The sequence below is a fragment of the Thalassophryne amazonica genome, chromosome 16, assembly GCF_902500255.1.
Source record: "Thalassophryne amazonica chromosome 16, fThaAma1.1, whole genome shotgun sequence".
NCBI lineage: Eukaryota > Metazoa > Chordata > Actinopteri > Batrachoidiformes > Batrachoididae > Thalassophryne > Thalassophryne amazonica.
In genome coordinates this window covers 25,009,734-25,025,330 of record NC_047118.1, presented here as the reverse complement: position 1 = coordinate 25,025,330, position 15,597 = coordinate 25,009,734, and the positions used below count along the sequence as shown (strand labels likewise).

The 15,597-nt window shown below is 38.5% G+C and overlaps 2 protein-coding genes across 4 annotated transcripts in view; one reads left to right on the top strand and one right to left on the bottom strand.

Annotated features, from left to right (window-relative positions):
- The first annotated feature begins 247 nt into the window (after positions 1–247).
- alkbh7 (alkB homolog 7) lies at positions 248–6,704 on the top strand. Its single transcript, XM_034190111.1, has 4 exons — positions 248–571; positions 2,007–2,180; positions 5,204–5,328; positions 5,546–6,704. Exons 1-4 carry the CDS (start codon positions 338–340, stop codon positions 5,664–5,666), a joined length of 654 nt encoding a protein of 217 aa, XP_034046002.1. The 5' UTR covers positions 248–337; the 3' UTR covers positions 5,667–6,704.
- Positions 6,619–15,597, bottom strand: part of gtf2f1 (general transcription factor IIF, polypeptide 1) — a 25,929-nt gene continuing 16,950 nt past the window's right edge. For 2 of the 3 annotated variants that reach the window (XM_034190110.1, XM_034190107.1), the window contains 8 exons: positions 12,561–12,754; positions 12,283–12,427; positions 12,135–12,196; positions 10,852–10,989; positions 10,668–10,741; positions 10,293–10,434; positions 7,226–7,364; positions 6,619–7,065 (listed from right to left, as the gene is read on the bottom strand). In XM_034190110.1, the coding sequence (XP_034046001.1) occupies positions 6,858–7,065; positions 7,226–7,364; positions 10,293–10,434; positions 10,668–10,741; positions 10,852–10,989; positions 12,135–12,196; positions 12,283–12,427; positions 12,561–12,754 (1,102 nt within the window). In that variant the 3' untranslated portion in view covers positions 6,619–6,857. The remainder of the gene's footprint in view (positions 7,066–7,225; positions 7,365–10,292; positions 10,435–10,667; positions 10,742–10,851; positions 10,990–12,134; positions 12,197–12,282; positions 12,428–12,560; positions 12,755–15,597) is intronic. The other variant, XM_034190108.1, reaches the window with a different exon arrangement.

Below are 15,597 nucleotides of genomic sequence, written 5' to 3'. Positions count from 1 at the left end.
ATTTATGCACAGAACATTAAATATGTTCATTAAATCTTGTAAGTAAATGTGTACAATATTTAAGAGCAATTCAAGATTCATAAATATTCTCCATTGTACTTAAAAACGTCAAATTTATCTTTTATTGTTTTATCTTTGCTCTGAGTCTTTCCCATTCCAATCAGTAGGTGGCAGTAATAAAAGTAAGCCAGTATGTCAACCTCCATTTACTAAGTAAACGAAGATATCAATGCCAAACTACATCCCCCACTATTCCTTGCGGTTCCATGATGGTGTCTCACGCGTAGAGGACTCGTAAAGTGGGCTGTATTTTAAATGTAACCAGTAAACCTGGAGAATGAAAGCGTTGTTAGCATCTAAACTAGTCCACGTCGGCAGTCTGCGGTGTGTGAGCAGTGTGTTATGGATTCAGGACCTGGTGGTGGGTTCGAACCCAGAGCTGGTTCTGAGTCTCGGCTCGCAGGCGGAGGTCAGGACGGAGTTCGTCACTGAAGAGGAGGAGGAAGCATTTTTACGAGAGCTGGAACCCGGACTGAGGAAGAAACGCTACGAATTCGATCACTGGGATGACGTGAGTCCTGTTGAAATGATGTCAACAAACACAGCATTTATGCATATTTGCGTCCACATGTTAATAAATAAACGCCGCACGATTGCGACATCTAGTGGTCACGTGCTAGTTACATAGAAAAACCTGCTGCTGCAGTATGATGGGACATCACATTATATGATTTTTCAGTTGTCTTTTTTTCTATTATATATCCTGTTTTTTCTGCATTCTGGATGATTGTAATAGCACAACAATTGGAAAAACAAATCTGTGCATAATAGAACTAGTAATGATTAGTGATCACAGTCCCACTGATTTACATGAGATCAGCAAGGATGATTTGTTTTAACCACATTACTAATGTACCTGCACAGTACTTCTCTTTGGTCCTGTCTAAGCTTTTCTAATGCTGAATCAACATGTTTACTGCAGAAAAACCATCATGCCAGTCATCACAGCAGAAATTCTTTCGTCTGCAGCAGTAAACCATAGCTGATGATGTGAGATTACATAAAATTCTTCATTGAAAGATTTAACTGAGTTTTACTTTTTGCACAGCATTATATTAAAACAGTAAGTCCTCGCTCTGGTAGCTTTAGTTAACTTTTGGTGAGGTTATATATACATTAATTTCTCTCTATAATATCACACAGATACATGATGATCTGATTGAAACGGATGACTGCACTCAATCAGTCTCTCGCTGTTCCCCTTTTCTCCTCATTAAAGATTAAACAACACCTGTTTTGTCCTCGCAGTCACAAGTGGTAAAAGTAGATTTTTTGTTTTTTTTTGCTTTTAACAACACATTCATAGCCAGAGGTGCCAGATGTTTTCCATCATCATCTTACAGAAAACAATGGAGCAATCGATTTACCATCTACCACTTAGAGCTAATGTGAACACAGCATATCGGTTAGCCTTGTTCGAACAATTTCTTTTGGTTCACTAAAAAGATTGTTTCGGATTACATTCTCACTGTATTTTTGTGCTGCTTGAGAGTAATTTGATGGCAGCTACATTTATCACCATAAGCTTAAAGTTGGCATTTTAACTTCTAAGTTGCTGATTAACTTACCTGACTTTTGAGCACAGTTCTTTTCAGTATTATCACTTTGTCTTTCTGCCATGTGGCATGTAATGCTAATGCATGTAATGCTACTTAGAAAGGTGGGTCTATTCTTTCCTGGGAGACACACTCATGTCATTTGTATTTATTGCTGTCTACTGTTATGGATGTACATGACATGTAAAGAATGTGTACTCTGAATATAAGACATCCCCCTTTTTTCCAGATGTATTTCTGGGAGGGTGGTGGGTGGAAGAGATACATCATTTTATACTTAGAACAGTACATGTTTACAAAGGTAGCATGTGAAAAATTTTCCAACACATTGGAAATTGATTTTCTATGATACTGAGTCTATCTCTGTTTTGCTCATTTACCCACATTTAGGCTATTCATGGGTATAGAGAGACTGAACGTGTGACATGGGGAGCACAATGTATGAACACCTTAAAGCGCATGCAATCTGTAGCGTTTGCTGAGGGCAGCTCAGTCCTTGGGCCTGTGCACATTTTAGATCTGGACAAAACCGGCTACATCAAACCTCACATCGATAGCATCAAGGTAAGTGTGTTGTATGTGCTGCTCTATACAATCACCAAACTTTCTTTTTTGTTATGTTTTTTACTTTTGATGCAACAAAGTTCAGTGGTTATTTGGCAGGGGGTAGCTGTACTCTTTCACCCTGCTGTGAACAGCCACTACAGAGCACTTCGCTCATTATCACTCTGTGCTCTGGACAATTTTCTTTCCGCTCCCTTAAAATCACTCATCGCTTGCTCCAAAAAAGAAAACAAAACATTTGACGTGAGGTGTGCTTTCAAGGATGTGCTGTTGAGTGACAAGAAGTTGGGTGGGGTGGGGTGGGGGGGAACACACGCATGCCCAAACTAATATTTTTTTCCCCAAAGATAATTAAAAAAATTTTTACAACCCCAGTCATATTAAAACTTTGTTAGCAAGTCTTTGTGTGCTCTATTCATCTCTTGACAATTGTTTCTTTTGTGAGTAAAAAAAAAGTAAATCCCTTCGGCTTCTCCCTTTTTTCACTCCCAGATGGACCTACGTGTTGATTTAGCACAACATTACATGGAGAATGAACGTGGGTGGTCTTGAACTGCTTGGCTGCCACACTTTTGTGATTTCTATTTTTTATCTACCATGTAATCAACATGCAATCGTAATAGCAACAAAATAATTCCAGCAACCGACTTTTTTATTCATCTGTATGATAGTGGTACAAAACAATCTGAACAAACAAGGCTAGATCTTCATTTTTTTTTCCCTTATGATGTACCAGTTTATATCATCTTTACACCAGTCTTGGAAGATGTATCTTGTCACGTCTGCTGCATGGTGAATTGCCCCAATATTAATTCAGTAATATTACCAGCAGTATAGAGAACCACTAGACATTCTTCAACATATAAAGGAGAACTAAGTAACTTACTGACCTTAATTTTATAGTTTGGGAGTAAGTGCAATGCTTAAATGACTTGTTTTGGGGAGAATGGGGCAGAAAACTAGCCTTGCAACGTCAGAGACACCGACACAGCATCGTGTGAATGAGTCTTGGAACACGAGAAACACGAACTGCTCTACAACACATACACACTCCCTTGTCGCGGCACACATGGTAAAAGTTTGGACACCCGGATGATTTCCAAGATTTTCCTTGATAAATCATTAGTTGTTTGGATCAGCAATTTCGGTTAAATATATAGCAGACAAACACAGTGATATTTGAGAAGTGAAATTAAGTTTCTAGGATTTACAGAAAATGCAATAATTCTTTAACAAAATTAGGCAGGTGCATAAATTTCGGCACCCCAACAGAAAAGAATACATCAATATTTAGTAGATCCTCCTTTTGCAGAAATACGCTTCCTATAGCTTCCAATGAGAGTCTGGATTCTGGTTGAAGGTATTTTGGACCATTCGTCTTTACAAAACATCTCCAGTTCAGTCAGGTTTGTTAGTTTCCGAGCACGGACATCCTGCTTAAAATCACACCACAGATTTTCAATAATATTCAGGTCTGGGGACTGAGATGGCCATTCCAGAATGTTGTACTTGTTCCTCTGCATGAATGCCTTTGTAGATTGTGAGCAGTGTTTAGGGTCATTGTCTTGAAAGATCCAGCCTCGGCCCAACATCAACTTTGTCACTGATTCATGAACATTGTTCTCAAGAATCTGCTGATATTGAATGGAATCCATGTGACCCTCAACTTTAACACGATTCCCAGTACCTGCACTGGCCACACAGCCCCACAGCATGATGGAACCACCTCCAAAACTTTTAGTTTCATCAGCCCACAGCACCTTATTCCAAAATGAAGCTGGCTTGTCCAAATGTGCTGTAGCATACCTCAAGCAGCTCTGTTTGTGGCATGTATGCAGAAAAGGCTTCCTCTGCATTACAGCATCATACTGCATCTCTTTGTGCAAAGTGCACTGTATAGTTGAACGATGCACAGAGACACTGTCTGCAGCAAGATCATGTTGTAGGTCTTTGGAGCAGGTCTGTGGGTTGACTATGACTGTTCTCACCATCCTTCACTTCAGCTTATCTGAGATTTTTCTGGGCCTGCTACTTTGGACCTTAACTACTACTGTGCCTGCGGTCTTCCATTTCCTATGTTCCTCACAGTGGAAACTGACAGCTGAATTCTCTGAGATATCTTTTTGTGTCCTTCCCCTAAATGATTAATATCACTTTGAGCAGATGGTATCAGTTAATCAGTGAAATCACCTGGTGGAGTCAGTGGCTGCAAAGAAAACCTGCACCCTCTTGGCCCTTTCTGGAACAAGTTGCCCACCCCTGCCCTAAACCATGATGTTGGACGATCTTTGTTTTCAGGTCATGTGAGAGTTGTTTAGAGGCTCCCATGTTGCCACTCATTGGAAGACATGCAAAGAGGGGAAACATTTGCAAATGGCCACCTTAAATACTCTTTGTCATGACTGGATTCACCTATGTAAGGAGGTCAAGGGTCAATGAGTTTACCAATTTTGTGTTCCAATAATTAGTGCTAAATGTATTCAAATCACTAAAATGGCAAGGGTGCTCAAATTTATGCACCTGCCCAAATTTGTTTAAATAATTATTGCACACCTTCTGTAAATACTAGAAACTTCATTTCACTTCTCAAATATCAGTGTGTTCGTCTGCTGTACAATTTATTTAACTGACATATCTGATCCAGACAACCAATGATTTATGAAGGAAAATCATTAACATTATAAGGGGTGCCCATACTTTTGCATACAACTGTATTTCCTCACTGATCAAGCACTTCAAAGTAACTAAAATGCTAACTGCTGAAATGGAAAATCTTGTCCAGTACTGCTACAAATAGTGAATTCTAGGCAGTGGGTTGCACAGTCCATTCTGGAGTATCTTTACAGGTTTATTCTCATTTCTTCAGATATCTGTCTGTTAGGAAGCATTTTATTTTCAAATGGAACACGAGTATCTCAGGAGCCTTGCAGCCTTGTTGAAGGACTCTCTGGTTTGGAAAGTTATTTTCTGTGGGATGTGCAGTAATTTCTCATGTGTTCCGTTATTGAATCTGAATTTCTCAGTTCTGTGGCAACACCATCACTGGATTGAGTCTCCTGTCAGACAGCGTTATGCGCCTCATCAAGGAAGGTGTTACAGGTGAATGGATGGACTTGCTGCTGCCACGGCGCTCTCTCTACATACTGAGGTTCGGTATAATTTCAGAACACATACTTGCATAGTTTGTATTTAAAGTGTTGTTTTGTTGTTGATCCATAAAGCTGAAAAGTCTAATTATTGCACAAGACCAAGAGTTGGATGTATGTTGAGTGTGTATATACTCAAGTAGATATCTTCTCATGGAGGAGTAAGGTTATGTATAACTTGAAGATCTAAGTGTTTTTCTCCCCTTCTGAATCAAACAGGGACCAAGTGAGATACAACTTCACACATGAGATCTTGAAAGATGAAGAGTCAGTGTTTAACGGACACAGAGTTCCTCGTCAGCGTCGTATCTCAGTTATCTGCCGAAACCTTCCCGACTAAAGCAGGAAGAGCCTACGAGAAAAATGACTGCTAGTCTGACTTATTTAAGACAACCAATGAAGTAAAGCTGACCCTTGAAATGTGCAATGCCAGGATTTCAACAATTATATGTTGAATTATTTGTTGAAATCTTGGAACTGCAAACTTCTGGAGGGACTAACAAGGTGGCATCAATATGTGCCATCAAACATGGCATATATTGCCACCTGTGACAATTATGCTGAGGATAATGTATGACTCCCCACACATTAACTTGGCATACATTGTCGCTGGCTTTGGAAATGAAATTGAAAAGTTCATTTTAGTCTACTGTATATGTAATTTCACACCACATCTACAAGTATGTTGAGAAAGACAGAAGGAAGAGTGTTTTAGCTACATTCTAATGAAATCCTATTAAGGGTGTTTTAGCTACATTCTAATGAAATCCTTTCTGCAGGGTTGTGTGGACTTGTGATCACGTTGAGTTGTTGAACTTAACCGTTGTTAATCAGAAAATAACAGTGCTGTCCTGATTTAGTACATTTGTGTACAAACATACCATCTGGCAACCGCACCTGCTTTTAACGGTCTAAATTCAGAATTAACAACAACAAAAAAACCTTTGTGATGAAGGGTTGTGTAGACTTGTGATGGTGCCATTTGTGCTTTACAACATAACTGTTGTTAAAGAATCTGAAAATAAATTAGTTATTTCTTTTTTGGTGAATTTCTGTTTGGAAATATACCTTCTGTCTCAGTGACAACCGCAATTGTGTATGTTGAATCATTAAAGCATAACAGAAAATACTCAAGTAGCAGTTTCTTAAAGACAAGAACCTTGTACACACAGTTGTAGATTAGAGATTGTAATCCAGCACAGTGAGTACACTTCTAAACACATACTGTCAGTATCAACCTGAAACACTTTGAAATGCAAGCTTCTGAAGAAACAGGCAAAATTTGTTATTGACAATTTTAAGAACAGATTTATTTTCTCATTTAGAACTGCAATGCATCTTTAATGAAAGAATGAATTAAATGAATTTACAACAAAGCCAAAAAAGGAAAAAAAAATTTAAAAAAACCCTAACAAAGCAAAAAAAAAAAAAAAAACCCTACTTACTACAGGGTTTATCCCAAACTCAGAACAGTCTTTCAGTGGTTAGCTGAATGAGTCATGTTCTATATAGTTAATCTCAGTGTCTTCCGTCACTTCTCTGTGAGGTAAAAGTGCATTTTATCATTTATATTCTTCCGCTCTGGATTGAGGCGCTTCAGGATCTGTGCCAGCACATTGACAGTCTGCTCGCTGCTCAGGCCTGTGCGTTTAGTCTGAAACTTCTTCAGTAGGTCTTTTGTGGTCATTGGTTTCCGAATCAGGTAGCGCCGCACGGCTTCTTCAGTAAGCTGAACATCACTGTGGAACATACCCAGAGAGTAAAGTTCTTTCAAGACTTCCAACCAAGACATTTAAGCTTAAAATAAGTATCTGCTGCTATTCTGAAGTCAGCTTTGTCAATATTTTACAGTCAGATGGAAAAGAAGTGATTCTTAGAATTATATTCTGAGAAATGTACCTTGAGCTCAGGGTGCATTTTCCTGGTGGTGTTTGAGGTGTGCTTTTCCCAGATGGAGCAGGGCTTTGACTGCTGGGATCCAACTTAATCCGTTTGGCAGCTGGTGTATCAGAGCCAGCTGCTGGCGTGTGTCGCTTGCCTGAGGGAAATTGAGACACAGTAGTTGAAACAGAATGGGTGAGGTACCCACAGTAAAATTTTGAGATTGCACAACTTGAAGGGTAATGGAAACTTGTCTCTTGATTAGAGGCACCACTCTGGACTCGAGATGGGTACCAAAACCTTGTATTAAACAAGCCCTGGGCCTAATGATTAAAGATTGGAGTATCGATAAGCTCCACCCCTTAAAAGACATGTCACACAAAAATCACAATTTAGATTTAGGCTGTTAGTGACCATCCGATGATCCACCGGGATTACGTTGTTCACTTCCGTGACTGGTTTCAAAGTATACGGCACTGGCAACGAACAGCTATGGAGATGTCCGAAAACAAAGTACTCGTGAGTACTCGTGTGTTTCGACAAGTGACGTCTCAACTAAAAACATCCCAGCATGCGCTTCAATGGAATGCAGCTCATAATGTTAAGAATGGAGGCACAGATTAATTCCAAAGTTGACGTATGTGTGATGTTATGACTCTTTAAGTGCTGTTAATTTTGACGTACAACCCCAATTCCAATGAAGTTGGCCCGTTGTGTAAAATGTAAATAAAAGCAGAATACAATGATTTGCACATCCTCTTCAACCTATATTCAATTGAATACACCACAAAGACAAGATATTTAATGTTCAAACTGATAAACATTGTTTTGTGCAAATATTTGCTCATTTTGAAATGGATACTTGCAACATGTTTCAAAAAAGCTGGGACAGTGGTATGTTTACCACTGTGTTACATCACCTTTCCTTCTAACAACACTCAATAAGCATTTGGGAAGTGAGCACACTAATTGTTGAAGCTTTGTAGGTGGAATTCTTTCCCATTCTTGCTTGAAGTACGACTTCAGTTGTTCCAACAGTCAGGGGTCTCTGTTGTCATATTTTGCGCTTCATAATGCATCGCACATTTTCAATGGGCGACAGACTTAAAAAAAACAAAACTAAGCTTCATGAATTAAATGGAAAGGCAGTTTTCTTTAAAAAGTTTGCAATGATGATGAGCTCTCTGTTAAAGTTCTTTTATCATTCCATATTTGTACGACACAATATCTGATGGAAAACAGACCATGTTTAGTTTTATAGAAAGGAAGGTGAAGATGACTATTCTGTTTGGTGTTATATGAATGAATCTGTGAATTTAATAAACAAATTTCTAAATGCTGATGGTAAACATAAAGGTGAGAACATGTTTTTGTAAATAAACACACACATCTGATGAATATTTATATTGTATACTGTGAGAATGTTGTGTTTTTAAAAAGTGGTATGGAAACTTCTGTTGATTAGGGAGAAGGACAAATACCAAAGTGCTTTACAGTAAAAACAGACTGCTTTTACAGATGGGTAGATGAAGATAAAACCATGTCAGCTTGCGCTGCTCAAACTCTATACTGGAGTTTCAACTGAAAGGAATGAAATTTATCCCATGTATCCCATGTCAAATTTTTAGGCAGTGTGTGGATGAGAATTTGAACCAGAAACAACACATTAGTTTTATCCACAAAAAAAACAGTAAGATCATTTGGAATCATCAGCAAACTCAAACATTTTGTAGATAAGGCTTGTCCATTGACCTGGTATTATGCTTTGATTTATCCATATTTCTTTCTTCTAGGCTGGACTACTGTAATTCATTATTACCAGGTTGTCCTAAAAGTTCCCTGAAAAGCCTTCAGTTAATTCAAAATGCTGCAGCTAGAGTACTGACGGGGACTAGAAGGAGAGAGCATATTTCACCCATATTGGCCTCTCTTCATTGGCTCCCTGTTAATTCCAGAATAGAATTTAAAATTCTTCTTACTTATAAGGTTTTGAATAATCAGGTCCCATCTTATCTTAGGGACCTCTTAGTACCATATCACCCCAATAAAGCGCTTCTCTCTCAGACTGCAGGCTTACTTGTAGTTCCTAGGGTTTGTAAGACTAGAATGGGAGGCAGAGCCTTCAGCTTTCAGGCTCCTCTCCTGTGGAACCAGCTCCCAATTCGGATTAGGGAGACAGACACGCTCTCTACTTTTAAGATTAAGCTTAAAACTTTCCTGTTTGAAAAAGCTTATAGTTAGGGCTGGATCAGGTGACCCTGAACCATCCCTTAGTTATGCTGCTATAGACTTAGACTGCTGGGGGTTTCCCATGATGCACCCAGTGTTTCTTTTTATTCACCTCTTTTTGCTCTGTATGCACCACTCTGCATTTAATCATTGGTGATTGATCTCTGCTCTCTTCCACTGCATGTCTTTTTCCTGATTCTCTCCCCTCAGCCCCAACCAGTCCCAGCAGAAGACTGCCCCTCCCTGAGCCTGGTTCTGCTGGAGGTTTCTTCCTGTTAAAAGGGAGTTTTTCCTTCCCACTGTCGCCAAGTGCTTGCTCATAGGGGGTCGTTTTGACCGTTGGGGTTTTTCTGTAATTATTGTATGGCTTTTGCCTTACAATATAAAGCGCCTTGGGGCAACTGTTTGTTGTGATTTGGTGCTATATAAATAAAATTGATTTGATTTGATATTTGATTTACAGTAACAATTTGGGCAAACACATACCTGTCCAACCTCCTTAAAAGTTACACACTGCTGAAATGTTTTGAAATTTTTCTAAACCAACAGAAGCTTCTGCACCACTTTATAAAAACTGAACAGCCTCAAACTGCCAGTCACTCTGGTACTGCCACATTCCGATCTAATGGCTGCACTTACATAAGAAATGTAAGAACAGGTACATAAGAAATGGTGGCCTAATGAGTTGTAAGTTACCCCAGCAGTGCCATTTGGTACCACCTTGGTCATGATAGGAAGAAGTGCCATTTGGCACCACTCTGGTAGTTATAGTGTCAAACCTACCTACCTGCAGAACTTATTCTTTTTTTAGTATTTTGAATTAGAATTGTGTGTATGTTCATGTTTGAGCAAACACCTTGTTCGAGCTTATTGGCTGCAGCACGGAGAGTGTTGGAGGTTGCAGCAGAGTCTATAGATGGCGTCCCAGGGCGACTACCCGTCCTGGAACTGCCTGCAGAACCACGTCCAGCTCCACGTTTAGGAGGTGTGCGTTTCTTCTGAAAGTGAGACAGAACAAATAAGTCAACACAAAGTACACATATCAAGACGATGCCGATACTCATCTGTATCTATAAAACCCCACAGAATTCACTTCATTTTCTGAGTTTGGCTTCAATGACTGTGCCTAACATTCTGTTAATTCAACAACAAAAGCACTACAACAAAAATGCACATTTTGAGTGAAGATACTGCAAAGCCAGCACTGATAAGTCACCACAAAAACACATACCAGCATAAACAGTGCAGATGCTGTCTCGCCTTCGATGTCACTGTCATCGGAACTGTCAGATTCTCCGCTACTGTCTGTGGCACAAAAAAGCCACTTTAATCTACACATCATTTTACACAACTCAACATGACTTCAACTAAACATTTAACAATAACTGCATCATAAACTTTCATCTGCAAAATACCTTTTTTCTTTTTCTTTTCTGTTTGCACTGGTGTTTTCTTTCCATCCTCCTCCTCCTCCTCATTGTCATCTTTTGTTTCCTCTTCATTTGGTTTCTCCTCTTCACTCTCTTCCTCACTTTCAGACAGTTCATCTATTCCTACAAAACAAACATTTTGAAGGGAAACAATCACTATTTTTTTCTACACAGCCAAGTGGAAGAGAAAATAAAAATAGCTATGGAAGTAAGGCAATTTTTAAGGTTGAATGTTTTTATATGGAAGTAAATCTGTGCCTTCAGAGTTTGAATTTCAATTCTTAAGGTTTAATGTTTTTATATGGAAGTAAATCTGTACCATCAGAGTTTGAATTTCAATTTTTAAGGTTGAATGTTTTTACATGGAAGTACATCTGTGCCATGATAGCCTGAATTTGAATTTTTAAGGTTGAATGTTTTTATATGGAAGTAAATCTGTGCCATCATAGAGTTTGAATTTGAATTTTTAAGGTTGAATGTTTTTATATGGAAGTAAATCTGTGCCATCATAGAGTTTGAAGTTGAATTTCTAAGGCTGAATTTGTTTAGCATCAAAATATTCAGCCTCAAAAACTTCAACCTAAAACAATTCAACCTCAAAAAAGTAAACCTAAAAAAAAAAAAAAAAATTCAACCTCAAAAAAATAGAAAAGCAGGGAGAAGCAACTGATCCCTGTCTCAATTATCCAGCAAATATGGAAGTAAATCTGTGACATTGGATGACAGACAGGGATCAATTGCTTCTCCCTACTTTTCTATTTTTTGAGACTGAATTTTTGAGGTTGAAATTTTTTTAGGTTGAATTTTTCTTTAGGTTGATGTTTTTGAGGCTGAATGTTTTGCTGCTAAACAAATTCAACCTTAGAAATTCAACTTCAAACTCTTATTTTGATGCTAAAAACATTCAACCTTAAAAATTCTAATTCAAACTCTGATGGCACAGATTTACTTCCGGAAGAAAGCAAACACAAAGAATTTATTATGGCATTTATTATGTGAAAGTAATCCATTTCATCCAAACAGGAAGTTGTTGCCCTTGTGGAAAATTGTAAAAAGTGTCTGACAGACTAAAGCCAATGAGACACTGGCATACTCACACTCGTATATAACACACTCACTGGCATACTCACACTCACATACACACACTTGTGTAAAGTAGGAATAATCAATCCAAATGTCAAACTTTAACCTCTTTTATCGGCACAGCAGATGGGCTAAATTTGCTCCATTTTTATGATTATGAATCAAGAATAATCACAAAGTCTGACCTTTAGGAAGCTCTTCTCCTTTGTTGGGCTTTGCCTTCTCTAGCTCTTCCTCAGAACTGCTACTTGAAAAAAAAAGATGTATATTACATTCAAGTGGTTAAAAATATAAACTATAAACTGAAGTCTAAAATGACAGTCTGAAACCAACCTGCTTTCATCTGATATATAATCCACTTCTTGCCCCTCATAGTCGCCATCGTCACTATCTTCAATGGCCTCATCCTCATTGTTTTTTTTCTTCTTTGATTTTTGTTTCGCCACTCCTTTATTTATCTTGGGCTTACTCTCACCATCTGGTGAACAGAAAATAATAAAACATATGATGGGACAAACTGACCGCACAGGACTCACGGTTTGAAGTTGCCATTTTTCATGTTGTCTTTTGACCTGATGAAATCATCTCAGTGTTTCAGGAAATTTCTTTACCTTCTCCTGCACTGCTCTCCGTGTCACTGCTGCTCATCTCAAAGTCATCTTCTAAGTTGTGAATGTGCAGGTCCCTCCCCTTCTTTTTCTTTTTGCCTGCCTTCTCTGCCTCTTCCTCATCATCCTCACCATGCTCCTGCTCCCTCAGTCTTTTCTGGAGCATAATACTGAAGTGATTCATCACCTTATTTCTCCTGGAAAAGAATGACAATGTATAAAAGTCAAGGCCTGAATGCAGCACACCTGTCACAGCACAGTGAACAAGTGTTTCCTTTTGTTCATTTTCTAGCTGTCACACAACAATGATTATAAGCCATGAACCAGTCTACCCAGGAAGAGCTGCTCTGATATAAATCCCCCCTTTTTATTTGATTGGATTAAACAACGTGCATGGCCCCAAGTATAGGGGCACAGCAAGTGATATTACTGTTTTTATGACAAAAAAAACTGGAGAAATTTAATATGTATTTGACATGTACAGCTGGGTCATTCCATGACAAGCCAACCAGCAGCTCTCAGGTCACCCTCTCAGATCCCCCTGAAGAGACAGAGAGAAAAAATTCAAAGGTGATCCTACCATACATCAGAAGAAATGCCAAATATTAGGTTTCTCTCTTATCTGTAATATTTTTGAAATTACAGCTCTTTGAAAATTCAGTTAATTTTTTTCCGTCAGACTGAATGAGGTTTTCGGTCCAATTTCTATCATTAACTGCTCCTTTCATATGGTGTGTAATTTGTTTAAAATCGGGAGAATATAAAGTTTAATTAAAAATGGAATCAAATAGGTGTATTTTATTAACTCTCTCCTGAAATACTCTGAAAGTTAAATTTAAAAAGCATTTTTTGAGAGCGTCTTTCTTTCTAAATAGAATGCCACTCAAGAAATGAAGCACTCAGGATTGCTTTTCCTATCATATATAGGGATGGGTATTGATAAGATTTTACTGATATCGATTCCGCTTATCGATCCAATTCCTTATCGATTCCCTTATTGATACCTCCTGTGAATTTTCTGTGTACTACAAGTAGGCTTTACAGGTTTTCTATGTTAACAACATTTTATTGAGTCTTAAAGTAAATAAATATGAAACTGGTCACTGGATCCTTGATTTCTGGACATAAATAAACAAAATCTGTAGTTTTTGCTGAAGTCTGCAGCCATACAGTCTTGGGCTTCTGCAGTCTCATTTTGAGAAAAAAAACAAACAAAAAAAACCATTTTGATCGATTGCAGTTTGTTGTTTGTATTACAACGTTTGAAAAGAGGTGTCATTTGATTTAAATGGCAATTCATTTTGAAGTTATTAATTTCAAGCGGCGTAGAGCCGCACAGCGTTTGGGACAACAGAACGGAGGACAATTCTCGTTTCTTTCTCGCAACAAGACAGGAGTCCCAGTTTGTCACTTTAAGCAGCACAAAAGTGACTTACGATTGACATATTTAATGGCTTTGAGAGGGGTTAAGAAGCGGAGTTGCCATTTCTGAAGAGGAGCGAAGCAAAGATCCAATGAAGCACTGCTTCATTGGTTCAAGGTTCAAAGCAGATCCGCGCTGCAGAAATGGTTGATTACAGACCCGCTGCAGGGTCTGTAATCAACATAGAGAAATGATCATTTTCCCGACAAACACCCTCAAAAACAACGGCCACTCTGAAGGACTAATAAGGGAATCCTTAAGCAAAAAGGCTATTGATGTCGGCGGATCGAATCATTTCCTAATGATACCCAAAAACAACTGGTTCTCGATATCCAAGCCTAATCACATACAGTAGTGTTCAGAATAATAGTAGTGCTATGTGACTAAAAAGATTAATCCAGGTTTTGAGTGTATTTCTTATTGTTACATGGGAAACAAGGTACCAGTAGATTCTCACAAATCCAACAAGACCAAGCATTCATGATATGCACACTCTTAAGGCTATGAAATTGGGCTATTAGTAAAAAAAAAAAAAAAAAAAAAAGTAGAAAAGGGGGTGTTCACAGTAATAGTAGCATCTGCTGTTGATGCTACAAACTCAAAACTATTATGTTCAAACTGCTTTTTTAGCAAGCCTGTGAATCAATAAACTAGTATTTAGTTGTATAACCACAGTTTTCATGATACCTTCACATCTGCGAGGCATTAATTTTGTTGTTTTGGAACCAAGATTTTGCTCATTTACTAGTGTGCTTGGGGTCATTGTCTTGTTGAAACACCCATTTTAAGGGCATGTCCTTTTCAGCATAAGGCAACATGACCTCTTCACGTATTCTGACATATCCAAAGTGATCCATGATACCTGGTATGCGATATATAGGCCCAACACCATAGTAGGAGAAACATGCCCATATCATGATGCTTGCACCACCATGCTTTACTGTCTTCACTGTGAACTGTGGCTTGAATTCAGAGTTTGGGGGTTGTCTCACAAATTGTCTGCGGCCCTTGGACCCGAAAAGAACAATTTTACTCTCATCAGTCCACAAAATATTCCACCATTTCTCTTTAGGCCAGTTGATGTGTTCTTTGGCAAATTGTAACCTCTTCTGCACATGTCTTTTATTTAACAGAGGGACTTTGCAGGGGATTCTTGCAAATAAATTAGCTTCACACAGGCGTCTTCTAACTGTCACAGCACTTACAGGTAACTCCAGACTGTCTTTGATCATCCTGGAGCTGATCAATGGGTGAGCCTTTGCCATTCTGGTTATTCTTCTATCCATTTTGATGGTTGTTTTCCGTTTTCTTCCACGCGTCTCTGTTTTTTTGTCCATTTTAAAGAGATCATTGTAGATGAACAGCCTATAATTTTTTGCACCTGCATATAAGTTTTCCCCTCTCCTATCAACTTTTTAATCAAACTACGCTGTTCTACTAAACAATGTATTGAACATCCCATTTTCCTCAGGCTTTCAAAGAGAAAACCATGTTCAACAGGTACTGGCTTCATCCTTACATAGGGGACACCTGATTCACACCTGTTTGTTCCACAAAATTGACAAACTCACTGACTGAATGCCACACTACTATTATTGTGAACACCCCCTTTTCTAC